The following is a 27,853-nucleotide window of genomic DNA, read 5'->3' as shown; positions in this document are numbered from 1 at the left end:
TTTGGATTCTCTTTGCATAAAAAAACCCCAAATTTTACTTCCTTCTGGCACAAGCCTCATCAGAATTAACTAAGTTTGAACATTGTGCAAGTTCTGTCAATTAAAAATAGAAATCTAATGGAAATATCACTGTCAAAGTGTAACAGAAAACAAAGTCATCCTGGAAAGCTAATGAAGGTGGGGGCAGAGGAAGGCTTCACTCAGATTTGTCACATGAGGCTGGAGGATTTCAGATGGCCCTCCCTTACTTGTGAGAATAGCATGAGCACAAAGTCAGCATCCCACTCCTGTATCTATCAACAGATGAAAACCTATTCATTCACAACTCATCTTGCTTATTAACAAATTAACCAAAATGTTGCTTAATAACAAAAATCAGTTCATTAGAACAAAATTGTTTGAGGTACTGCCTTGCCTTGTAATTTCTGCCTCTCAAAAGAAAAAAAAAAAAAAAAAGAAAAAATACTTCATTAAAAAAAGCTGGGTATTCTTGCATGATTAACAGGAATTCTTTCCAACTGAACATATTACATATCTATTTTCTCCCTACTGGTGACTGGTGTGTAAAAGTGTAACCATATCTATACATTTGTTCAGTTGTATTACACATGAAAGTTCTACCCAAAGGAATTTTAACTGAAAAAAATATTTAAAGGGCCTGAGTTGCAGGAAAACAACACATTTTCAAGTGTGGCTCTGTGTGTAAACGGTCTGCAGGACAGAGAATGCCATTTGTCAGAGACTTGGGCCAAGTGAAACTAAAAAATTTCACTTTGTGATTACATTTCTTGACTAAATTTTAACATTTCAGCCATTCATGTGTTGGAAACATTCCAAATGTTATAATTTTCTGATTACAAGCACTAAATAGGAAAGACAAAGTTTTTATTTTAAATATGATCAGTTTTAAAAACAAACTAACTTCAATGTACTCAAACAGAAAGTACCTTCACACAAAGCAAGTTATATCCTGCATTTGTCTGTCTAAAATAAGTTTAACAAAGCAAGTTACTTTGGCTCATTCTGTAGATAATTCCATATACAAGAGAACAAAACACAGGCTTTGTATTTAAGGAAATTTAAGTATAGAAGGGACAGCAGAAAGTTTTGCAGAATGCTTAATTAGATGGAATAGCTGCCAACATTATGTGTCCTATTCTCAATCCAGAAGAGGAATTTAAAGAGATGCAATGGAGTGTGCCCATAAAACAAAACCAAGAAAACTCCACATAATCATTTTTTGGTCAATGTTCTTCTGCATTCTGATACCACCACCTCAGATTTTCCAACCATCACTTTGTAGAGAAAAGGGGAGCTAAGAAAACAACAATTTGAAGACTTACTCACCAAATGAATATCCAGCAGGATTATCTAGACCAGACTGACATGGGTACTAAAAGAACTAAAAAGCCTCCCCACCATGCAGGCAAATATCAAGTTTGGAAACACTGCATGCCTCATTGCTTGCTCTGTCTTGCTCTGATGATAAACTGTCAAGAAGTACATTTTCTGTGAAATTCAGTAGGGGGAGGAAAAAAAACCAAAAAAAACAAAACAACCAAGCATACTGCTTTACAGTAATGCATGTGACTTGTCTTAGTTAGAACTAGTGCCCATGTCATCAGAACAGAGCATCATCCAGGCCCTTAAAGAACATCAAAAGCATTACAGTGCTGCAGCAGCAAACAAAATATACAAGCTAGTACCACATCAAAGTGGAAAGCTACAAAGCTACCAGCTTTTTATCTCCATCATTCTCTTGCCAACGAGAAGCTACTGATATAAATTCTTACAGTACAGGGAGACAGATGATCAAAAACCTTTTCCCAATGTACAAGGAAGCTCTTAAACCACTTGCAGACTGACCTACAAGCAGCAGCAGTTTACAAAAACTAATTAACACAAGGCCTAGAGGTTGTATTTGTGATCCATGAAGCTCCTGAATTTCAAACATGAAGTGTTGAAAGACTTTTGAAAGATTAACTTACACCAAATATTTATTCAAGGGACATTTGTCAAGAACAGTAAATACAGTATTTTTTATTTGTATTTATTTTGGCTTTTTACTTTTACAGAGATTAATACAGTGTTAGCATCATAGTCTTGTTTAAACACCTGTCTGCCTTTTCTAGACAGGTATCATTCAAATGCATCAAGATGTTATTTGGACCAAGTCTGCTGCTTATGGTAAAATACTTCCACCTTCAGAACCTCATTCCCTCATTTTTTGTGATCATTGTCTTAAATAAGCATATCCAGGTTAAGTTTCTGAAAACAGAACTTCTCTTTCATTTAGAAAAATCAGAGTACAAGCCTAAATAATCATCACAGAAACTCCTTAACAAACATTTTACCTTCTTAATGAAGAAACAGTAATTAACAAACATTAACAATCATAAACAAACCTCAGCCTTATCTTGAGGATAGAATTCCACCTGCAAGACGCAGATAACAGGACCTGCGCTTTTAATTGTTGATCTATCAGTTGACTTAAGTAAATGTAAAAGGAAGTTTTCCAATGCTATAACCAAGGCTCTACGGGCATTTCCACTGGGGTAGACAGAACACTTATAAATCAGCAGTAAAAAAACACAACCAAACAAAAAACGCTGGGAAAAAATATCTATTAAAAATTCCTATATGAGCATTTTTACTGCAGAATAGAAACATGACTAGACTTAAAACTGGCAAGGAAATTCGTGTACTAGGTTGAATCATCTTTGATGCACAATTACCTGAGTTGTCCATTTGGTGAAGCAGCCTCCCAGAAGGAAGAAGCCTTCAGTTTGATTCTCTCTCAACAAAGAAAGTTTTAAAGTGAATTTTAGTGCTCATGAAAAGATGCCAACAAATCACTTCTTTTGTCAAAGAGGGGCACCTGTCTCAGAGACAAGCAACTCCCTGCCAGTTTGTAAACAGTGCCGTTACAAAACCATCAACACCAAGCATGAGACTATATACATCTGCACAGACATTCTCCTCTTGGTCAGTGCTGAGACTGTAAGCAAGCACACCAGCGTGCAACATGACTGAGACAACATCAACTGAAGAACATCACCATCCTGTTTTGCATAAAGCAGAAAGGCAAAACATTTAGTTGCTATCAACTGGTGCTGGACTGAGTGGCCCGTAAAGATTACATATACTTTTTACAGACCCAAGTCAGAATCCCCTCAAGCGAATTCTTATTCAAACAATCTAGCAATAAACATTACTTTTGATTTGTCTCCAGGGACAGGAAGCACAGAAACAACCAGAAGTCTCCATGAAGCTTCAGAAAGGGCTTGTAGAGATGCTAACCAACTTCATCAATCAATGTTTAAACACCTATAAACGTTTGTAAGAACCAATAAGAGTATGGCACTTCGGACAGGTGTGATCCACATCCTTTAGAGCATCAATGCAGAAGGGAATTAAGCAGCAGCCAGCTACACACCTGCAAAGAAAAAAAAATTCCAAACAATCTGTTTTATCACTTGTCACATACACAAGAAGGTAAAATACATTTCCCATGAAAGCCATCAGTAAAACTAGTGCCATGAAGCTTTAGGAAGAATACACATGGTTATAGAGTCCCTCATTCTAGTGTTCTAGAGCTGCTTTAAGGTTCTCTAGGACTTAAAAGCAGATGTAGGCTATTCAAACCATATAGGGTCAGGTCCCACACAGAATGAGAAAGCAATGAAGCCAACAGATTTGTTACTTCTTAGAGCTACAAAAGGCCATGTAAGAAGAGAGAAAAGAAAAAAAAAAAAATCAAGTGCAAATTGGAATCAACCTACCCCAGCAGGCAGAGGCCACCACACGACAGCCAAGTCAAAGCTCCCGCGTCATATGAGAGACGTGTCACTATCATCTGGTTGCAAGAAGGGCAGCACATCTGAACTGGGCGGTCATAAAATACTACTGGTTGCTGCACATACACTGTCTGAACTGTAACTGAGCAGAGAAATATGCTGTTTACTCAATGGGTAAATAAGGACAAAAGGATAGTTAATCAACTTGCTCTGAGCTTGAACCAGCTACTACTCTGAAGTATTTGAGGCTCAGAGCAATGAAACACACAACAACAAAGAGAAATCATCATGACATTTCCTAATGCAGAAACACAGTCTTAACAATAAGTCTGCATTAAAAACTGCAGAAAGCCAGATGATGTTATTGATATTAGTGCACACTGAAGGATTTGCAAGAACTTATTTACCTTATTGCCTTCAAAAATATTTTTTGGAAGGTGGGCAGCACTTGTGAACCCCGATATTTCATCTTCTGCTCAGCACCTATTACATAGCTACTTGACATCTTAATGTGAGGGTACAGTAGAGCTTTTCAGGCTTACCAGGGTTAGTCACCGGTGCAGGCTGTCCCATGTATGGGGGAGGGTTCATTCCCTTCCCATCTGGTTTCTGGCCAGGTTCTGGGACAGGATAGGGGTGAGGATAGTTCACATTGATTCCTGTTGTTTCCTCATAAGAAGGTGGTGCAGATGGAATAGGGACGCCACTCAGAGCAGACATTGTATCTAAAACGTCATAGAGAGGAGATTATAACAAAAAGACATTGTTTATTGAGGGCAAGTGACAACTAACTAGGCTCTATTCAGACAGAAAGCAAGAAGATAACTAGATTAAAATGCACTTTTACCAGCATAAAAGTTATTGACTGTTATTTGTTTCTAGTAGTATTGAATATTAATATTGATTTCATTGTTGTTGTTGCTTCCTTCACTCCTCCTTTTCACAGGATTGTTTTTAAACATTTTCCCGCCATCAATTCTTCTTTTATAAATTAAAAATGCTAAAATAGGGACATGGGGAATCTTTATTAGTATACTAATTTGACAGTTTCTTCCCATTCTCCAAGAACAGTATTTTAGGTGCCTCTCTGTTCTCCTAAAAAAAAAAAATTATTAGGAAAAAAAAAATCAAACAGTATGATAGGCTAATAGGCTACATGGTAGTTACTAACATAAGCCTGGTTTAAGGTGAAGCTCAAACACTTTAAAAAGACTACTTAATTCTGTTGCAGTTTGAAATTAAAAAAAAAAAAATTATATTGAAGGAGAAAGATACCCCAAACAATTAAGTACCCCCAACTCAGCTCAAAGCTCAAACATGTCTAAGGTTGCCATTTTTGCTGCTTACTAAAGTTTCAATTGTTCTTATAATATCTTGGGACACTTTCCACCTATCACCCAATAAATATATTACATTCTTAATTCAGAAGAACTGATCACTTCAGCAACTATAATGCAGAGAAGGATCCAGCAGACGTACCAGACCAAAAGCTGAATATAAGCTGACAGTGTGATGAAAATGGCAAATACTATGCAGGAATGCGTAAGCAAAGCCTGTATCTGTATGACAGTCGAAAAAGTTCTGCTGCTCTGGGAAAGCCCCCATGGGAGTACAGTATCTAAGAAACAAACAGGTGAACAGATTCCAAAGAAAAAGCACAAGAACAGTAATAAAGGCTAGAAAAGAGGACTTCTGAGAAAAAGCCAAAGAAAACTAGTTTCTTCAGCTTCAAAAGGCCAGAGAATAATGAAAACAGACAGGTAGCAATGAAGAACTAAACTCCTCAGAGTAAGCTTTAAAGAAAACTGTAAGAAAAACTTCAAATAATAAGCTTTTCCTTATGTCTATTAATAAGATTATTTAAGCACTAGATAAATTGGCAAGAATTGTGGAGCCTTGCCTCCTGAAAGTTTTAAGAACAGTAACACGTGTCAGAAATTATGTGTCATTCAGCATTAAGTGGATTAGAAAACCTCTTCGCATCCCTTCCAACTGTATTTACCATTATTTCAACATTTGCTTTTGAAAATAAATGCAACACCTTTTAATTTTAAACATGTACTTTTACGTATGCTGTTTCAGAAGTGAAATGCTACGTCTTCAGAAAGAAAGTATGGCCCAATCCTGAACAAACTGCTTGCAAACCAATCCCCTATCCCTAAACTCATTGCAAGACTGGGTCTAGAACTAACTGAAAACCAGCTTCCTCTACTTAAAAAACAAACAAACAAACCAAAACAAACCACCCATGATTATAAAGAGTTTCTGAGTATCAAACTTATCCAAGCTTCAGATAAGATGGTAACTGCAGTAGATTGATATGGCTATAACCATTAACACAAGTCTAGACCGAAATGAAAACAAAGGCAAGAGGGACACTCTAGAAAGCATTTTCAGCATTTTATTTTAGCTTAGGCAAGACTTACAGCCTGGGTTAGTAAGTAAACCATGTGTTATACTTCCCTATGCAATCTCTTACGGCACTAATACTTTGCATAGTTTCCCTTTGCACTTCGCTCCCTGCAAATAGGTACACAGCAGCTTAGAACTTAAATCATAATGTTTTACAGATACATTCTTATATAAAATACCACTGATACAGACACATCTGGGAAGAGCAACTAATGCATAACGCCTGATTGCAAAGATGACAAAAGATTAATATTACAAACCAACCCCAGATCATATAAAAGTGGTACAGGATCTTAAGCATCCATATAGGATAGGGAAGACTTGAATTTCTAACACTTTAACAAACTGTACCCAGCTACTTACGAAACAGCAGTAGTTTACTAATTGAAAGATAAACAGGCACAAAAGCAAGCTGATGGCAGAAACAGAAACTGAACCCGCAAGTTCTGTCTTCTTAAAGCAGACTCTCAAGTGCTGCTCCCAAATAATTCCAAAGGGAAGACTGTTTGGTGACAGGTACCTGACTGCAGGAAAAGACAAAGGAGAAGATGGGTAACAGGGCAGTCAAATACACGAAACAGTTACCTGGAGGTAGCATATATGCAAACCATTAGGCAACACTAAAGCTATCTCATACCAGGATATGCAAACATCAAAGGACCAATAAGCACACTAAATGCAAGACCAAGCCTTTTACACTGATACACAAGAAGTTTCCATTTACATCTGGAAGTTTCAGATCCAAGCATAGAGAAGAACTGAGCAGTTCTAGCTTCTCTTTCCCAGACTCTCACTGCTCTTTTGCTTTGAGTCTTTAAAACTGCATGTGGTTAAAACAAAGACCAATAGCTTCAGCTACCCATCCCACGCCATTCTTCTGCTCTTCATAAAAAAAGCTCTTGTGGTCCAGGTGCGCAATGGTTAGGTGGACCCTGACTCACTGTGCCCAGCTGCACTCTAACTTTGGGCAGATGAGTCACTAGAGTCCAGAGAAGAATTAATAAAGCAGCAAAAGCACCAGCTCCCTCCTCCAGACTTTGCTTTTCTGTTAATTTGCTCAAGAGAAAGAATCACAAGTACTTGCAAGCTGCAAGCACATTTCTCAGCCCAAATAATTTCCTTCATAAGCACACTCTGGTACAACATTGGCATGGGGCAAAGCACCTTTCCAGTTCATTCCTTTCTGCAGAGGTCTGTTGCTCTACATACAGAACAACATTGTCATGAGGGGAGGGAAAAGGCTGGCAGAAGCCACAGCATTCACACACCACTCTATTCAAACGAAACCAGATTAGTTAGTTATTCTAGCTGGAGACCAAGGCAACAAGTAAATTCTACCGACAGAATGATGCACAGATACCCTTCTCTCTAATGGAGAGTGCAGCACAGCTCTATGTCACTTATACAACCGCACTAAAGCCACATGAATTTGGGGGAACGGAAGCCTTTTGGAACTGCTGAATACTTAGTAAAACTCAGTGATCCGCAGTAGTTTTTGCGGGGTTTTGCATTTTGCAAAATCGTATTTCAGCTAATTCAAACACTCCCCTCCATTTTCATTCCTAAACTCTTAACTCCACATAGCAACGTGAAACCAGAAGCCGGGTCTGCATTTGCTCCCTACCCAGAACTGCCAATTTTAACACAGCAAAAGAACTTGCAGGCTGTACTGGGGGGGGGCGGTAGGAAGCACAACACCTGGCTAAACTTTCATCTTGCTGTTGGAGAAAGTGAATCAGAACTTCTATGGTAACTAACTTCTTTGAAGAACTTATTAACCAAGCATTTATTGTAAAGCCAAGACTCTTACAGCCTTCTCTCACAGGCTTAAGGGCTTGTATCTGACTAAAATCATCCAATGTAAAACTTTGACTTGAAAGTAGAAGTATGCTCAGACACAGCTACACATTGCAGAAGGATTCAGCAGGGTTATACCTCATCAGTTAACTGTCCAAAAATGTTTATGTAATTAATTAAAATATCAGCTACGACCTACACTTTTTTTTAAATAGCTGCACAGCATTCCTCAGTACACTCTCCCACAACATAGGTTTGTAAAAAGTTGGGCAGTTTCTTCAGAATGCTAATTAAAGTATCAAGTTGTAAAACCTAGTGTAGATGAGGAAGACTCTTACTCTTACTTTCTTCATCAATTTGAATACAGGCATTATAGGGAAAATAAGAAAGAACGTATGTTCATCATAGTCCAGGAGCTACACAGGTCTTAATGTGCCCAAAACAACAGGTTGCCCTGTGACAACCTATATCTGCTACATCTGCCAGATAATACATATTCACACATTAACTTAAGCCATTGTCTGTTCTAGAAGGGAAATATATTCAAGATTTCCTTCCTCCCAAGCACCTGATTTACTGCAAGAACACTAGGATGCCATTTTCTGCATCATGCTCCCAAACACAAAGATGCACAAAGCTACAGGATTGCAGTCATCTTCCCCTTCCATCCTCACACTCCCTTCATGATGCAGACTGGTGATCATCACCATAACTACAAATTGTCCTCTCCACATGCACAGCTGAACACATATTTATTACCATTTTCTTCACCGTAGGATGCGTCTCCCATCTTATGAATTTTTTTTTATATTGCCCAGATCGGTATGTTACCGTTATGTAGTTGAAAACTGCTGCCTTTTTCTGAAGACAGGATGCAAATGTGTATTCTAAGCATGCAGATAAATACCTTTTGCCTGAGGATAAAGTGGGGGGGGATGACACACACAAAAAAAACCACCCAAAAAAACCCACAAACACACACTCAAAAACAAGGATGCAGAACAAGTTAAAAGTGGAAAGATAAATCAAGTCATTCTTGCCTTACCCAACAATTACAGATGAATCATTATGCAATTTTTTTTTTTAATCCCAGCTGGTTTCCTTACCTGCACAAGTGTCTAGCAGAAACTGATTTCACAGCAGGACACAGTTAACAGCAATAGCACCTCAAGGACAACTATGGGTAGATTATCTCTCTACCCCTTATCAGAAGGTGAGAAAAAAAGGTCTATGCAGTCCTCACATTAACACACCACACAAGGAGAAACTTAATGTGCAGAAGTGTTGCTCTTGGGAGGCTGAAGAAGACTGAGGGAACTGTAGAGTCATCCCTGTCTTCTCGTCCAGCCAAACTTGAGCGTGGTACCTGCTTTTAATGCAATAGCAAGTACTTATTTTCTAAGAATGGAAGAGCAAATACGCTTATTACCTTACAGAACAATTTTCCTTATCTGAAATCTTCCTTAGCCACTCAGGAACAGACAAAAAATGCTCTGCTTGCTTTTAAATAGACTCCCCTGAAACTAAATAATTACATCTGTATTTGCTTGAAGTCCTTCTGAAATAAACTTTAGTATAAAGAAAATATACTTTGATTTAAACTAAAGGTTTTATGTCTGTCCTATTTTTTTTTTTTACATGATAAGTATAATTAGCTATATGAAAGTTTGAGCTAAGAACATTTTCACTGTTTGGTATGGATTTACAGCTTTCCTGTTTTTATCAAGAGAAACATATCCTTGTAACAGTGCAATAGCAAATGTGCTAGAGCAATCTACCAAAAGAAAGATCCAACTTGCCACTTCGGCTGCCTACCACTATGGAGTGAGTTTTCAGCAGTGTTGGTTCCTTAGTCGCACCAGCCACACAACAGCAGAAGTGCTTCTGGTACAAGGGGAGATGATAACAACATTCATGCGAGGGAACCTAAGCAGATCGAGAAACCAGACCCGACATCACAGACCATCTGTTTTTACTTTCATAGAGCATCATTCCAAAACTCAGAATCAATACACAGGCACTCTCAGCAAGAGGAGGGACATTTCTGTTGCACACATGTATTAGGATGACTTAGAAAAGAAGTACATAGTTTATTTTTCATCTTCCACTGTAAGGAATGTTGCTGAATGTGAACTTATCTGAACATATTGCTTTCTAGAGAATTTTTACTGAGAAGTACAATGCACTAGCAAAGATGCCATGCAAGATAATGCAAGGACACAAAAAGTAAGCTTCTGTCTAGCTATCCAAGTGATGAACAAGGTGGCAATACCATCAAGAAAGCATACTTTTTATAAGAGTGTAAGGAATTATTGTTTTATTAGATTTCTTATCAGTTTTCATTTTTTTTCAGGGACTTTTATTAAATGGTATATATGTTGGATAAAAAGAAACAAGACATATGTAAATTTAGTCATTCACATTTGGGTGCAAGTCAGCAGATCTCAGGCAGGGACACACATACTAGCTTCTACCCAGGATGAAGACACAGTGCTGGGCATCTTTGGTTGGCAGCATAGCAGAGGAGTTGGTAGGAGAAATGAGGCTGCAAAACAGCATGGTGTGAGGGGCTTCAGCTAAGCAAGGGAGCAAACACCACTGAGGACAAAACCAGAAGATGCGCAGAGTTGCAAAGACCACAAGAGCCAAGCCACTGCCTTCCTGCCATTGCCATCCAGCCCTGAAAGTTTGCAGCTTTTTTCAGGAACTCCTGCCAGACTCTCAACTCCTGCTACTGTATTCCCAGCCCAACTACCTTCTCCTGGACATAACGTCTTTCACATATCCCCACTGCCCAAGCTTATTCCAAGAAGCTATGCATCTCAATTTGAAAGACATTACCTAAGCAGGCCTCAAAGTGCAGACTACAGCACAGTCTTCACTGGATGAAGAGAGAAACACTGGGGAAAAAGTCTCAGGCACTAAGAAAACTTAGAAAGCAAGAAAAGGGAAAAAAAAAAAAAAAAAGGCAAGAAAAGGGAAAAAAAAAAAAAAGCAGGTTTGACTTACTTGGATCGTCACACGTTTGTTACACACGGCAGAAAGTTGCTGGCTATAGACGACTGTGGTATCTGATCTTTTAAGTCCAGAAAAACACCCACTGGGAATACCAGCAGAACCTGTAGGCAACACACACAATGGCAAAGAATGGATTAGTTGGAAGGAAACAGAAGCTACGACTGGGCAGTTTTTCCTAGAAGCAAACAAAAGGTACAGTAAAAAAGCCAGATAATAATGCCGAATTTCCCCCTTGGGACAGTAGCTGGTTGTAAATAATTCTGTAACAAGAACAGAAGTAGGAAACACACTTCAGAATAGAAAGCTGTATCAGAATATGAAGTCAAAGAGCCTTGAACAACCTCACCTAAGTGGGTCCTTAGCAGGCAGCTGATCCAAATGACCTCTGGAGATCCCTCATCCAACTGTAACAACCCAGAAAGCAGAAGTTAGGCTACTGTACCAGAAAGATTACAAAGGTCCAGTTCTGTTTTTACACTAAAGACTAAATATTGTTATGACAAAACTGATGCAAAAGATATCAGCCACAATGTAAACAACACAAGTTTCTTTTAATGAGAACACTCTCTCTCTAATGTCCTTCACTGAGGACAATTCTCCAGAAAACTACCTCAATTGCTGGGCTGTCTCCATTGCTGCCAGCTTGGTTCAGGTCAGAGAAGCACAAATTCATCCCAAATACAGAGGCTGGCAGCAACAATAGGAACTGTATGTCTAGTAAATACTCCTTCTGCCCCAAGTACTACAGCACAACTAGTGGAATGCAGATTCTGAGTGAGTATCTTGATATCAAAAGGAAGTTGGGTTTTATTAGCGGATCTGACCGCCCCCCCGCCTTACTTCACAAGACATGATGTAAATATATCTATACTATATTTGAGAACACAGGAATTTCAGACCATTTTAAGACAAGCTTGATTTTCTTGCTTTTTTGTGAGATGCTGTCTCTCTTCCTTAAGCCTTCAACTACAAGGATAAGGCTCTGCGGACACACATCTTCAGACGGCAAACCTCAGTTATTTCTAAGCAACATAAACAAGTTCATTTGTAACCAATGACTGCTCTTCAACCAAGCTGACTCCTGTACCCATTTCCACAGTCATTCTTCAAAGCTTTAAAATAGGCCTCAGGTAGCATCTCTTGATTTTACACTTTTTCTGACCATATCTCTCACGTGAAAAAGCCCTTTCAACACCTGAAAGAAGCCTACAGAGAACTTTGCAGATACAGAAAGACAACACACACAGAAAAAGAATTTCAGGCTTAAGTACCCGATTAGGGCTGGTGTCACTCCATCCACAGGAAGTACGGCTAAAACCCAGCACACAAGTCTCTGCTTTCCTGGAGTGCAGAATACCACTGATTGCCTGCCTTACACAACACAGCTTTTGCGAGGATTTCAGTAGAAGTCTATAAACATTTCTATAAAGAACCTGTCACAGGTTTATTCACTGTTCCAGGTTACACAGGACTAGTCTGCTGCACTGGAGGCATGGTAATACATCAGTAAACACCACTAATGCCTGTACAGTAGTCCCACAGTCTTCCCAGTAGACTAAGCAGAAAAGCAGAAAGGTTTATTAGAAAGGGAACTGCGTACTCAGTCCGGTGTGGGTTTTACAGTAGCCACATAGTAGGACAAACACAGGAGCTGGTATGGAAGGACAGACGTGGCTACAGGCACAGTGTACACAGGAACAGTAGCTGCAATAACCAGTCACTTCCTCGAGGACAGGCGTTCTTTCACACCATTCTCATAGTCACACCACAGCTTTGGCAGACTTAAGAGGGAACAAGACAAAGATGACTAAACTCAGTAAGTTTTTGTGACGATATTTGTAGCATCAAATATTCCACAGCTACATTTTTATAACTAACTGAGCTCCTGTTTTCTTTAGAAAAATAAAAGTTTCTCCTTGTGACTAAACTACAGAGCTGAATGCTGATCAGCTGCCCCCAGTCACAGCTGCTTCTGCTGTGCAGACACTGCATGAGCGAAGATCATCCCCACCTCTGCTTTACTGAAGAGGGAGTTCTAAGAAAATCAACGCCTTTTCACAGATTTCAAAATGGTCATGATCATGACCTCCAGCATGAACACATCTAGTTTTAGTATTTAACATTCAATACTTATCTTTAAATGATGTTGCATTTTTCATTTCTTACCACTAACTAGTTTTGGACAGCTGGTTCAGTTTAAAAATGATTGCTATGCTTTTTTGTTAGTTTTTGTTTGGTTGGTTTGGTTTGGGTTTTTTTTGTTTGGTTTGGTTCACTCCCTCCCCCTTCCTGAGGACAGATGCAAACAAGTCTCAGGTCTTTGCAGCACTTGGCAGCATCCCTGACATGCCAACAACCTCTCCTGTGCCGTCCTTTTCTTTTTTTTGAAGTTAAAAGTTTCAAATCTTAACCACAGATGACATTTACCAAGTACAACAATGAACGGTATTAAACTAAAACCATGTACCAGTCTCTAAGTTATCTATCAAAACAGAAATTCCTAATAAAAAACAAGATGACATCAGGATTACAGAACAATCCCTTCAAAATGCTGAGTACTGTGGAGGTAACCACAACTTCAGCTTTTCAACTTATTTTTTTCTAATGTGCCTTCCTCTTTAGATATCAACTTTGAAGAGATATTTGAACTTCATACAGCCAGTGCAAATATGTGCATCACAATCCTGAGCATTACTGGAAGATTAGCCTGGTAAAAAGAGAAAGAGAAGGTAATAACCCATATCTGCTTGGTATTTAAAAGGGGAAAAGAAAAAAAAAAGAAAAAAGAATTGCTTACAAATACAGATTTCCTAACCCAGCTTTGCCAAGCAAATACATCCTCACCCTTGCCTCACTCTTTATCTTTTGCTAGGATTTGACATGATTGAATCCCTTAATTTAAACAATTCCTACTCAGTCGTCTTCACTCAAAATCCCAGGTTGCGCTCCAACACCGCTTTAACTGTAGGGGCTCCCTGCACAGCAGAGTTTAAGACAGTTGCTGATCAGCAGGACCCGGAATGAAACACAAGTTAAAAGCTAAATCTTTTTTGTAAACAGTCAGGCAGGCTATACAGGTTTATCGGAGCACTCAGGAGTTTTGCAGTCGGCACCACCAAGCTGTAACACAGCACTTGCTTAGGCCACCATGTTGGTTATCTGAACTCTGGACAATAACGCCCTAGTTTACCAACCTGTAGAGAAGTATTATTTTACAGTTGTGTCAATTTCTCAAGCGTTTGTGAGAGAATAAAATTTAGTAATACTTTAAAAAAAAAAAAAAAAAAAAAAGACTTTGATACATCATTATTATTTTAGTGAAACAACCAATGCCATTCGGGTCACACTGAGTTTGTACTTGCAAAACAGAAGTGGAACCGTGTGCTCTCCCCATGAGGAGAGCCTACAGACATTTAGTATGTTACTGTGAGGGACACTTCCCGCCCCAGCCCGCAGCCTCCCCGCTGTTCCTGCTGCAGCGGGGTTTCGCTTCGCTTCTCTCGCAGCTCAGCTTCGGCTCCGGCCTCGCCGGCCCCGCGCCCGCAGCCCAGCGGGCAGGAGCCGCCACCCACGGCCTCTCCCGGGCCGTCTGCTGACCGTCCCGCCGGTGCCGGGACTGGGACGGCGCCCTCGAAGCCCCAGCTTCCCCCAGCGCCCCGGGACCGGCCCGCCGAGCCGAGGGCGGCTCGGGGTCGGGAGCGGCGGCCGCCCCTGCACTCCCCGCAAGCGGCCCCGGCAGCGGAGCAAGGTCCCCCCTCCCCGCCCAGCGGGGCCCGTCCGGCCGCAGCCAGGGTCCGGGCGTGGCCGCGCTCCTTACCGCTCCGCAGCGCGTACCTGCCGGCCCTGCTCTCCGCTCGGGTTAAGCCACCGTCCCGCGGGGCTTGTCCCGTCCCCACCCTCGCCTTCCTCCTCCCCCTTCCTCCGACAGCGTGCGCCCGCGGGGGGCTGTCTCGGGAGGACGGTCGGCCGCCCCCAGCCCCGGGCCCGGGCCGGGCCGCGCCCGGAGCCCAGCTGGGCAGAGGGAGCCGCTTGTCCCCCACTGCCCTGGACCTACCGGCAGCGCCTGGCCCCCTCCCCGCCGAGCTGCACCTCCCCGAGAGCTGGCGGGAGGAAGGGGAGAGGGGAGAAAAGCCCGTGAAACACAGCGGGACTGACGTACACCGCCGTGACGGCCCCGGCTCTGCCCGGCAAACAGCCGGACCCAACTGTCGGGAAACTCCGCGGTTCATGCCAAGAGCTTCGTCAGCCTGACAAATTAAAACAAGCGATCTTCGCACTTCCCCATAGTCAGCGTAGCCAGACTCCACACGTTCTGTGGAGGAAAAAACCCAAATTCTGCAATACCCCTTATGTTCCCAAGATCAGTTATTTCAGGCAACAACAAAATGATCAAAGAAAATAACTCTGTTTGAAGGTTTAACTAGTGCCCTTACAGGCAATTAAAGCGGAGTCAGTCTTCAGAGAACAGAGAGTATGTCACTCCTTCCTCTATCCAACCCAACAGCTTAAAGACGTGACACAAAATGAGTTACTGGCCAGATCCCTGAAAGGGATTCAGCGAGGACCGCTTCACCTACAGTTTAGGTGAACTGGCAAGCCCCAGTATTTAAGTGCCATAATCTACTTCAGACTGAAGGAGTCAATAACCCCTGAGGGCTCAGCAGGGATTGTGCATTAGACTTTTTGGCTGAAAGCATCTAAAATATGTTCAAGTCCTATTTTTGTGTCTAAATCCTTTTGTGTACCTCACCCTGAGTAATGTATAAAGCTTCAACTGAAACCCATCCAGAGCCAAGATTCAGGTTTCATAGGACAAAGCGGGCTCTTTCCCCAAGCAACAGTGAGCTCTGCAGTCACAGTAACCTACCGAATCACCTCAGCTATGGGTTTTCATCAGATGTTGGAGTATGAGGGCTCTGGCAGTGTGAACACTCCCAGTCCCCTGATTTGGCGGGTAGGGGATGGGGTGATTCAACAGCATTCAGTCCTTCCTATAAGTTAGCATTTTAACCTGAGAGTAGAACTAGACTTAGAGGTGAATAAGTTTGCATTACCAATAGATCAAACTATATATTATGATGTTTTTCTTAGGAGCAGAATAAGAGTAATTGTGGCTTTGGTGCCTTGGCTTAACTAAAATTGGAATCTCTTTGTTCCCTTTGTAACTAAGTCCCCTTCCCCAGGTGGCTATGAGCAGCTTAGAAACCACAGGAGAGAGAAGCCATGACTGAACACATCTCCCAGGGTGAAATAAAGCATGACCTTCAACTGAAAGCCTTCTTACTCCAAGCACCATGCTCTCCTGTGTTTTTTCTTACATCTAGTCAGAGGCTGGCTCATGCTACAGCTTTTACTCCTCTTTGGGGATCCCAGTAACATTGCTCCCTTTTGCCCTACTACTGTTTCCACCAAATGTCCAAATACAGCGGTGAGCACCTGTTTACCAATGCACAAGGATATTTCCTCTCACTACCCCTCCTCCCCACCTACCTTACCATTCACCAGTTCCTCCCTTTCCAGTCCTTTGCTAGCTGGCACTGGGTGAAAGCAGCATCAGCTGCAGCCAGTCTGTATCTCTGCCCGGGTTAGACAGGGTGCCTGCCTGTCCCCCGGGGCAAATCCAGGACAGCTTCCACGCAGCGGGTGCCTGCGCGGTGGTACCCACAGAAGTTCTCTCCCTGCAACAGACCAAGTGACTGGGTGGGGACATAGGCAGTGCCAACTGACTGCATGCTTGAGGAAACACGTCTGGAAATTAAGATAAGGTTTATCTCTCCCCTCTTGCCCATGAGCTGTGTACCTATTAGGATATTTTTGTTCTAAGATTATTAAACATAATTTGTTTCTAAAAATCATAAAAGAAGAAAAAAGGCCACACGGCAATTTCAGACCCTGGAAGGTGGAATGCAGTGTGCTGTAACTACAAGAGCTCCACTGTCACCTGTCCAGGGCCATGATGTGCTAGGCAGCACCCCCGCTATCTTTGCCTGTTACGCTTTTCTGCGCCCTAAGTCATCAGCAGGGCTGCCAACAGCATCATGGAAATGTACACAGAATACTGTGTGTAATGTCATCACGCTAATTGCATGTATTGTATTACAGAACACCAGCAGATGTCAGTTTAGCCCCAAAAAATGAATGCATGCTAGATTTGTTAGCTTTTGCTTTTACAAGAGCTAAGTTTCCACCAAAGAAACTAAACAGTTTAGAAGTTGATGTACATTTAAAAGCCTATTGGTAATATTTTACATACTAAAGTATCCCCTCAATTTGTAAGATAAGTAAATCTTAATGTCACCTTATTTTTCTACTGCTTGGAAATAGTAGGACGTGCCAACGTTCCAATTGTTTGGTTCCCCCCCTCCCCTTTTTTCCCCACACCCACCCCAAGTCATTTTACATATACTGATTTACTAAGGATAGGAAAGCATTTTCATGAGTTTTGATCATTTCAGTAATGCTAGTTACTTAAGGAGAGTTGTGCTACAATACAGTTTCAGACCAGTAATCAATGTATACACATAGATCTACAGAGGAACCAAGGTAGATATATTAAGTCAAATAATCTGAAAGAATGTTTGTTTTTTTCACCCCCACTGTTGCAATGGCTGATTCAAGTTGCAAAGCAAACAGAACAAGAACTCCAACACAATTTGAACAGTTAGTACAAGGAAAATACAGCCAGTCCTTCTGGTATTGCAATCGCCAGTCAATATCTTGACCTACAGTAACAGCTAAAATTTAAGCCACTCATAGGTTTGCTTTTCACAATAGAAATACTTTAAAAGAGAAACAGGTAAACTTGATAGGGTTAAAAAAGGAAAGTAAAAAGAAAAAAAGAGATACGAACAGCAGTGCCATCAAGAAGCGTAACACTTCCAAATATTTTGGAAGATTTATGTTTAAAGTAATGAACAAAACCAAACCAAAAATTCAAAATTATCATTTCTACATAATTCACTGCTGCAAGCATTAACTGGTTGAACAAAAATGAACTTCCAGATGAGTCCAATACTGATGGTCAACATTCAGCTTCTGCCCATAGGAATGTTGGCTGCCTGAGAAAGCAGAGCTGTCATTTTAATTAAAGTGGTACAGCTTAGCACTGATTTTCCTAATTCTAAATATTTTCTCTGAGCCTCATAACTCATTTAGCTCACCTATGAGCTAAATTAATTTTATGTATAACACTGACAAAAACTTAACAGAAGTGGAGAGGATTTATATGCAATTATTTAAGTGTGTCAAAATAATCTCTTCCTCTCTTGTCCTTTTACCCTCCATCATCAGATACTGTTCTGCTAAGTTGCTACTGCTAAAGAATTTGGATAAAAAGTTTTCTAGGATGTAAAATAAGTTAAACAAATTTAATTGTACACATTTGTGAAAACAATCAGTACACAGAATGCACAGGTTTTTCTTATGTTGCTGCTTAATTAAATAATATTGATAAGAAGATTATTATTTAGTCTGAGCATTGAATCATTTTAATTATGGAATGATACAGTTTCTTCAAGTTTAGAAAAGTATTCTCCCAAATCATTCACTGGATTACGGGGGGGGGTGAGTATCAGATGGTAAAGGACTTTTTTAATCAAAGAGAGAAAAGTAGAGTAAAAACCTATGTTCAGAGGACAAAGCTGGGAAAATGAAGATTCATGTCTTGTTTTTCCAATTCAATACTTACGTGATAAGGAACCAGAACAAACCAACTAATGTAGTAAGATATTCTACATCTTTTGATTACTTACAGACAAACTTGGCTGCCCTACTGGGAAATATATTTAAGACAAACCTAGATCCTTACAAATCACATGTCAGCTATATTATATAACATGCAACTGGTGAGATAATAATCCCATCTGCTTTAAGAAATAATGCATCAGTTAATGCTCTCCCCCTTCCCCCCAAAGCCGCCCCCCCGCCCAGCACCACAAAACAGTAGTACAAATTGCTGTTACAGTATTTGATTTCTAGGGACTTTGGTCAAAATTTGCTGCTCTAAAATTGACCTGCCTTTTAACTAATAATACAATACACGTACTGTCAGTGCCACAAGTGTAAATCAATATTCTGTTCTACAGCTCCAAGGTACAAATGATGTTGTTCTGCTGCCTATTCAGCTAACAGCTTCCGCTCTTCAAAGGAGATTTTTCTCTCTGACCAGCCAAGCTACCCTGTGACATGAGCACTGAGGTTCACACTTCAAGCCTCAAAGCTGAAAACAAGATACACATCCCATATTTCAGTGTAAAGTGCACGTTCACATTGCCGAGATGTCCTTGAAGCACGGTTAATACTTAGCTGCCATGAGCTGGACACACAGTTGCCAGATGAGATGCAGTTACCTAAGCAGCAACTCTGTAGACGGGAGCTGAAAGCTGGAATTTTGTCTCAGAAAAGCCTCCCTGTCAGGAGCATCGGTTGCGCTGAGACACTGGGTCACTAAGGGAGGGAAGGTATGAGCCTCTTTGAGGCTGCCTGCTGACACACAGGAAAACACACCTATTAGCCACAGCAGCAAACTCACTCTTTGTCAAGCATTGTGGCTTTATAAAGGTGGTATTTGCATACATACAAGCATTTGATAGCCACAAAACTGAATTTTCATGTCCCTACTATAGCAGCAACAGCACCCTTGTTAGCACCCAGTAATTATTGCTGTCCTGGCTGAGGTTCTGAATGCAAAACACATGGTAGAATATAGAGTCCCCTTAACTCATTCTATGGGGTTTTATGCAATGTTTTGAATGGTTGGCACTCTAGGTGTTTTTTGATCAGGAAGGAAAAAGATTATGTCATTGACTTTTGTTTTTAAATACGCTCTCTTTTAGGTTGGCTCCAAGGCTTAGAGCTTTGATAAAACAAAGACTGGGACAGCATATTAGTTGATTTGGTAAATATTAAAAAGTAAAAAAAAAAAAAAATTGCCAAGTACTTCATGAGTCAAGGTAATGAAGGATAGGCAGGAGCTACATTTCGAAGGAATAACATTGCCATGTAATAATTCTCTCTACTCTAAGTTAATTGAGTTAACTTTAGCGCAAGAGAAATTAATTCCAACTTCTACATGGTTCTCTCCAAGCCAAGTTGGGCAGAGGGGCGATAGGTAAAGGAACTCCTTGAGCCCTGAGCTTTCATTGAGCTCAGGGTTTAGGATTTCATTACCTTCCAAACCCACGCTATAGTAACTTTAGCACTTTGATTTTACTGTGCAGACAGCTTCAGTTTTATTCGCTAAGCTACTTTTAACAGCGAGTGCATATAAAAATATCTGCAGTCATTAAAATGAAGTACTGCCATAATATACTTCCTCTCATGTACTACTACAGAAATACTAATCACAAAAATTCTTCAGCGGTAACAATGCAATAATTAACAGCTTGCAGAGACAGGCCTAGGTACCACTGCTGCATTGTTTCTGCTTGGGTGAGCCCTAGCCCTGTTCGATATAAACAGCTATACCAACGTGCAGTTACCAAACAGTCTGACATTATGGGTGTCACATACATTTGAAAGAACGGTGCAGTTTGCTTGTGTGAAACAAGAGCAGAGCCTAGGTGTCAAGGCTGCCAGGAAGTCGATTACCTTGAATGCCTGGGTTTTCAAACACTTGGCTTTTACAAACAAAATGAACAGAGTCCACAAATACACCCTCTACTACTTTGAGAAGATAAATAACCCATGACTGTCAGCATCATTGCTTAGGTTCATGTAGCAAAACAAAACTATTGCTCCACAACAATATGGAACTGGTAGGGGGAAAAGACCATGAGAATTCCTCATGATAGATAAATGACTTCAGGTCAGCTCTCAGACACATGCTGCCTCACATAAAAACAAGTTCTTTCATTTCCTCTGCTGATCCAACTCTCCTGGGTGCTGGAAACTGATGGGATTAAAAGGGTGAACTCTCCAAAAGTTCAGAGCTTTTGAACTGCTCTCAGATCCCTTCACCCCACACACTCCCTTCACAGCAGCCACTGCTACTCTTAGGGTGAGACAGGTTTGAGGCTGAGCTTTTCCTGGCTGCTGCTGTTCTCTCTTTTCAGGCCGCAGCTGCCCATTTACTGCCATCTTGGCAGGTAGGGAACTCCTTACCCTAGAGCCTATCCGCATGCCAGGCAGATACACGGAGGTGGGCCGCCCTTCCTCCACAAAACAGGATCAGAGACTGCACTCCTTCCCAGGGAGGCCAACTCTTCGTTTAAGGCATCGCAACAGCTCCTCCTGATCCTAAACATCTGCTGTCCTCTTGCCATCCTCTTTCCCGAGCATGCACACTGCTCACTGTACATATCTTGCTCAACATGACCATTGGGGGAAGGTGAGGGGGCAGAAGACTTATTTCGTTCACAAGTTGGTCATATTTGGGGTAATATGCTTATGGAAAATTGGAATAGTAATTGATTTGTTATGTGAAACAGAAATACCATATGAAGTCTGAAACTGCAAGTAATCCCCCAGGATTGCAACAGGTTAATAGAATTGTTAAATTAATCCAAACCTAAGTATTAATACTTTATAGTCCTTTTTTTTTTTAACTATTGCTTCCTTCTTAATTACCAGCTCCCATAGTGTTATTTGATCATCATAACAGCTAATAACAACTGCCAGATTGCAAAACACCATTTCATACTACAGCAAAACATTTAAGTATGGAAATCATATTATCTCCCCTAGAGAGCAACACAGCAGCGTAGTGTCAAGAGGATTTATTTTTCCCAGAAGACTTGGCACTTCATGTAAAGAATTACAAGGACAATAACGATTTACTGCCAGTAATGGTTCTCTTAGTATAATCAACCAAACAGAAATGGTTATGATAGAAGAGCTTCACATTTTAAAGTGGCAGAGCTGTCTTAATTAAGTCATCAACTATTTGATTGATTGTCTAATAATGCCATCAGAATAGAGAGGAAAGTTATGGTTCTCCAATCATTTACTCTTCAAATTCATCCTCCCACTCCCTTGACAGAGTACAGGAAGAATATGGTGGATGAGAAGCTCAACATGAGCTGACAACACATGTTTGCAGCCCAGAAAGCCAACGGCATCCTGGGCTGCATCAAAAGCAGCGTGGCCGGAAGGTCGAGAGAGGTGATTCTGCCCCTCTACTCCGCTCTGGTGAGACCCCACCTGCAATACTGCATCCAGCTCTGGAGCCCCCAACATCAAAAGGACATGGACCTGTTGGGCTGAGTCCAGAGGAGGCCATGAAGAGGATAAGAAAGCAGGAGCACCTCTCCTGTGAGCACAGGCTGAGAGTTGGGGCTGTTCAGCCTGGAGGAGGCTCTGGGGAGACCTTAAAGCAGCCTTCCAATACCTAGAGGGGGCCTCTAGGAAAGATGGGGAGAAACTCTTCAGCAGGGCCTGATGTGATAACATGAGGGGTAAAGGCTTTAAAATAGGAGGAGGTAGATTCAGACTTGATATAAGGAAAAAACATTTTTACAGTGAGGGTGGTAGAACACTGGAACAGGTTGCCCAGAGAGGTGGTGGATGCCCCATCCCTGGAAATGTTCAAGGCGATATTGGACGGGGCTCTGAGCAACCTGATCTGGTTGGAGATGTCCCTGCTCCTTGCAGGGGGTTTGGAGTGGATGGGCTTTACAGGTGCCTTCCAATCCAAACTATTCTATGATTTTAAAAATAAAGCTGCCTGATTATTTTTCCTGTAGACAAACCGAAGCATGATTTCAACTGTCGTGATGCCGTCGCTGAACAAAGAGGTGTGAAAATCACCCTTCCTCCAGAATAATGCCTGACCTATTTTTTGGCCAAGCTGTGGTATTATAGTCTTGGTCATTAATTACCTTTGCTGCGTCATGTTGCATCTGACCACTGAAACTTAAGCCAGACTTATTTTAATAAATTGCTTTGATCCAACTCTGCGGATCTGAAGCAAGTAAGGAATGATACAGTAGTCTCTTCTGCATAATTCTGACATAATAATCTTCCACACAGTTGTCATATGGACACCAGAATTATTACAGCCTAGTAGGGATATAGGCAAGAAATACAAAAACATATATAGAGATTAAGACCTTATTTTAAAAATTTGTAGTTATCCAATGAGGCTTTCCGTAAAGGCCTCAAATATCCACTTCTCTGAAACTCAGTTCACAGCATCACTCACAAATTATGTGCAAAGCTGGATGCCAACAGGTATTTGTTTTCTTATGCTCCTCTCACTTCATGCTACAAACATTTGAACTTAGCAGCAGTAACGATTGCTGCAGTTCTGGCAGTTATGAAGTTATTGCTATTGAATTCTGTCTCTGTTTATAGTCTGTAGTTGTTATAACTTATGTTACATGCTTTAAGAATAGCTTTGACATAACATTTAATATTTCAGTTCCCCATGCCTGGCAAGACTGTCTTCATTAAAGGCACTTTAGAGAATCTCTCAAGTCCACATATAAGTTAAATGGCTGACAGTCTCAGCTGGGAAGGTATCAGTTCCCCTTTCAGAAACGGAGGTATTACTTATCATAGCTTGTCACTTGATACTGCTTTTTTGCAGGAAGCAGCAAACCAGGAAGCTCACCATCTGGGGGACAAAAATCAACACAAGTGTCATAGCTACAGAGCTAAAACAGTGACAGCAACGTGAGGATTAATACTTATTTACCAAAACAATGACTAATGATGGTGAAATGCAAACTCATAATTCATTGCTACACACAAAGAAAGGACTTCAAATTTGCTGGCAGCCGTGAGGGGCTTGTTACATATGGACACCAAATGTTCTGGACACTCCTCAGTTGAAATGAATCCTGTCTTTTCAAACTGATCCTTTGTGACAAGCAAGGCAGTCAGTAAACAATTGAATATCCTTACAGATGAACACTAGTAATAAAAATAAATGAACTAGAGGCCATCACATGATGGTTGAAAGCACTTTGGGATTTTGAGAGCTGGCCGATCTGCTGTTCGCATAGATTCTGCAAGTCTTGATTGTGTGTGCAGCTCCTCCCAAATTTGCCCTGCAGCAAAATCATATGATCGGTGCAGCAATGCGTTGGTTTTGTTTGGGGGCGTGGGGCCTAGGGTGGACCTGCTGCTGGCCAAGGCCGAGCCAATTGGTGATAGAATGTTCCCTGATAATGTCTCTGCGATAACGTATTTAAGAAGGGGAAAAACAGAAGAAAAGGGAGAAGATGTGAAGATACTGAGCAGGGCCAGAGAGGGGGAGGCGGGAGCCTTGTGGGCCTTGCAGGCCTCACCCTCCGGCCTCCCGCCGGGCAGCTGACTGGGCCCGGCCCAGCTACAAGAACTGGAGAGGAGATGAGATGTGAATTAGATGTGAAAAGAACCTGAGAGGTGTCTGCCTGAGCCTGTTGTGAAGAATTTTTCTTGGGAGAGGAACAGCTGCAGACACCAAGGTCAGTGAAGAAGGAGGGGGAGGAGTAATGTGGCTCCTGGCCAAGATTCCCCTGCAGCCTGTGGTGACGACCATGGTGGAGCAGGTTGTCCCCCTGCAGCCCATGGAGGTCCACGGAGGGGCAGAGATCCACCTGCAGCCCGGGGAGGCCCACGGAGGGGCAGGTGGAGGCCTGAAGGAGGCTGTGGCCCATGGAGGGCCCACTGGGACAGCTGTTCTGGAAGGACTGCACCCTGTGGAAGAGAGGACCCACGCCAGAGCAGTTGGTGAAGGACTGTAGCCCATGGGTGGGACCCCACGCTGGAGCAGAGGAGGAATGTGAGGACTTCTTCCCCTGAGAAGGGAGCAGTGGTGGAAAAGAGACATGTAATGAACAGACCACAACCCCTGTTCCCCCCCGTGCCACTCAGGGATGGAAAGGAGGTAGAGATAATTGAACACAAAGTTAAGCCTGAGAAGAGGGAGGGGTAGGGGGAAGTTACTTTGCTCTCTCTCTCATTATCCTGCTTTAGTTTTAATAATAAACAAATAGTTTTCCCCAAGTCAATCTGTTTTGCTCATAAAGTTAACTGTAAGGATCTCTCCTTGTCTTCATCTCAAGCCTTTTTTGTTATATTATCTCTCCCTGTTCCCTCAGAGGGTGGGGGGAGTGAGCAAGAGACTGGTCCCAACTGGGGCTAAACTATGACTCACAACCAGAACAGAATCTACAGTAACTAAAAATAAACAACTTCTCTGCAAGTTTATGGCTCAGTTTAGTCCAGCTCGAACAACTTTTCAGCATTGGTCAGCAAACACAGTTCTTTATGATTACCACAATGCCCGTGACTGTCAGCTGTCATACGGGTGGGCAATGTTAGTATCTTCAAACACTTGCAACACTTGGGTTTGGTCACAGATGTTTGTTCAGTAAGTCATGAGTTCTCTTAACAGCTTATGTTACCCACATTTGTATATCTCAACAGCAGAACCATCTGACCCTGCTGCTTTGCCACTTCCCTGATAGCTTTCAGTACTGCAGAGGTACCTGGCAATACTGGGTGACAAATCTATTACCAGAAGCTGCGTACACCTCTGTAGCACTAGTTCTGTTATACATGAATGGTGGGAAAGGTTATTAATCGGCCACCTTTCCAGTATCTCTGCATGACCAATTAACAAGAACATCTACGTTAAAGCTAGAAATTGCTCTGCCTACCTGCAGGACAGAGCTATCAGCACAAACATTAAAGTTTCTTTACTCAGCATGTGATTGACACTACTTTATTTGTCCTGCCATTTTTAGCCATCAAATCAAATTTAAATTACAGTCTTTTTTTAAACATGAAATTGCTTCTAACTGAGTTCAAATTAGATTTTCAGTTAGATCAACTTATTTGAGACTATTATCAGGCTAACAGCTTCGTAGCCATCTATGTTTTACTTTTTGCATTCTTACGTTTGGAAACATTTACCATAAGCTTGCCTTATTTTAAGTTTTAGAAGAAACAGGCAGTGGGTTATTTCTAAAGGACTTTTACAAGACAAGATCTGTTGATCTCTGCATGAAAAGGGAATAGATCTTATCCAGCAAGCATAATATTTTGACAAGTGTTGGGGATTTTAGAGTCTTCCCTGTAAAACAAATCCTTATTGCCTTTGGAAAGGACTCTTCAATCACTAAAGAATGTTTAAGGGTTGTCACTTGCTTTCTACCAAGAAAGAATCAAACTAGTATGGGCCAAAAAAGACTATAGATATCTTAATTTCAAATAAAAAAAAAATTTGTACAAGTTGCTTATGTCTCTAATAAGAATATTTTTGCTTTCATTCTTGAAACAAGGAAATTTCTAAAATTATTTTCTTTTTATTTTTATCAGCATATAGCAATTAGGCTGCTTTGACAAATGTTTCTCAGAATTAATTCTGATTTGTTCCCAGATGAACATAGTTCTGGGTCATTGATTTCAACTTAATTAAGAAGAAAACTGCAAAGAATTGTATGTTTGATAGTTTTACTAGTGGTAACAAGTGATTCATGTCCTAGCAGAAGAAATTTATCTTCCTCAAAAGTAAGGGAACCAAGCAAACTCAACTAATTTCAATTACAAAATCAGTGTTAAAGAAGAGGAATTGTTTGCACTGATCCACAAATATGTACTATTCTACATATTGCACAGCTAAGTATTTTTATTGCACACACACAGAAAATATCATGATCTTTAAATATTTGTCTCAAGGATTCAGACATAATGTGACTTGTCCACAAGATGGCATACACTGTGTCCAAACGGAACTGCCGCAGCAAAATGCTTTGCAACATCTATGGGACAAATAAAACCTTCAATGTAATTATCCTACTTAATTTCATTGTCCTTCTAGACAAGCACAGAAAGACAGAAGAAAATCTGTCTGTAATTATTTTCATGATTTGCTTATATAATCCGTACGCTTGCCTCAGAGGTACACAGAAACTTCAGTTCTCATAGAAAACTTAAGTGTCTGTCATCCAGGGGAACCAGTTTTTCTCTTGGAGATTTCAGGTGACTGTAACCCCGTTAAGTCATACACAAGAGGCAAAGGCATTGCAGGGAGAAGGATTATAGCCTTACCAAATGTCTGTTTTTACCAGTGTCTATATCTCACTGGCTAGAAGCAGGCAAGAGTAGGAAGAGAAAGAGCTTAGGGTTCTGAAAGAACTGACTAAACCCCAGAAAATTCAGAATGAAGACGACAATGCTTCATAAGAAGATGAAACTAAGAACAGTCTAGAAGAACTTATCCCTGCATACCTAATAACTAAAACCGCCTCAAATTCTCAGAGTTGTATACAAAATACAGCCCCTCCACCCCACATCCTGCTACAGATGCTGCCAGAAGTAGAAATATTAAATGAATACAACTGACCCACCTGTCTCCTTTGGATCTCATAGTTATACCAGAATATACTTTTTGAGATAAAGTTTTCACAGAAAGGTAATATTCTTCTATTAGACTCACCTATGAAGCTCATTTTCAAGGCTACATACTCGTCTCCAGATTAGGTCCTATGTGCTTTGAAGTCGCTTTGTTTATGTCAGTCAGCCTAATGAAAGGACTGGCCACCTTTTTAGAAAAAAGAAAAAATAGAAACCACTACCATTTACAACAGTTTCCAAGCCACAGCTAAGGCTGAAATGATCATAGGCATGTGACCACGTCCTTTTGACAACAGACTGAAGAGTCCAAAGGACATGGAGCTAAGCTCAGAAACACTGGCACCAAGTGGCTGAAGCACAAATGTTCCAACAGATAAACTTATCGAGTTGCCAAAGTCTTGCAGGTTTGCTGTTACAGAAACATAAGTATTTTCCACTTTTTTTTTTTTCTTACAGTGATCAAATAATAATCAAGCTCCCTCTTAATCTTCCACCCTCCAGCCTTCCTCAGTTTGTTGATATTTATACACATCTTCAACAAAATT

At 41.1% G+C, this 27,853-nt stretch overlaps 2 protein-coding genes across 11 annotated transcripts in view; both read right to left on the bottom strand.

Moving 5' to 3' along the window:
- Positions 1–3,267, bottom strand: part of APOLTP (apolipoprotein lipid transfer particle homolog) — a 103,191-nt gene extending 99,924 nt beyond the window's left edge. Inside the window, exon 1 of the mRNA XM_086759664.1 lies at positions 3,216–3,267. Coding sequence (XP_086615790.1) covers positions 3,216–3,267 — 52 coding nt within the window. The remainder of the gene's footprint in view (positions 1–3,215) is intronic.
- Positions 869–27,574, bottom strand: LITAF (lipopolysaccharide induced TNF factor). 10 transcript variants are annotated; one of them, XM_086759666.1, is made up of 6 exons: positions 27,391–27,574; positions 11,371–11,428; positions 11,016–11,125; positions 4,340–4,522; positions 3,783–3,939; positions 869–3,436 (listed from the first exon to the last, which is right to left on the bottom strand). In XM_086759666.1, the coding sequence occupies exons 4-6, from the start codon at positions 4,515–4,517 to the stop codon at positions 3,328–3,330; spliced, it is 444 nt and encodes a 147-aa protein (XP_086615792.1). In that variant the 5' UTR covers positions 4,518–4,522; positions 11,016–11,125; positions 11,371–11,428; positions 27,391–27,574; the 3' UTR covers positions 869–3,327. The 10 variants fall into 10 exon arrangements, with proteins under 10 accessions (XP_086615792.1, XP_086615791.1, XP_086615793.1 ...); XM_086759665.1 differs by lacking the exon at positions 27,391–27,574 and adding an exon at positions 16,515–16,724; XM_086759667.1 differs by lacking the exon at positions 27,391–27,574 and adding an exon at positions 16,520–16,724.
- Between the last annotated feature and the right edge of the window lie 279 nt (positions 27,575–27,853).

Source organism: Chlamydotis macqueenii, chromosome 15, assembly GCF_036417535.1.
Source record: "Chlamydotis macqueenii isolate bChlMac1 chromosome 15, bChlMac1.mat, whole genome shotgun sequence".
Classification (NCBI taxonomy): Eukaryota; Metazoa; Chordata; class Aves; order Otidiformes; family Otididae; genus Chlamydotis; species Chlamydotis macqueenii.
The sequence above is the reverse complement of the archived record's forward strand: the minus strand, read 5'-3'. Positions and strand labels throughout refer to the sequence as shown.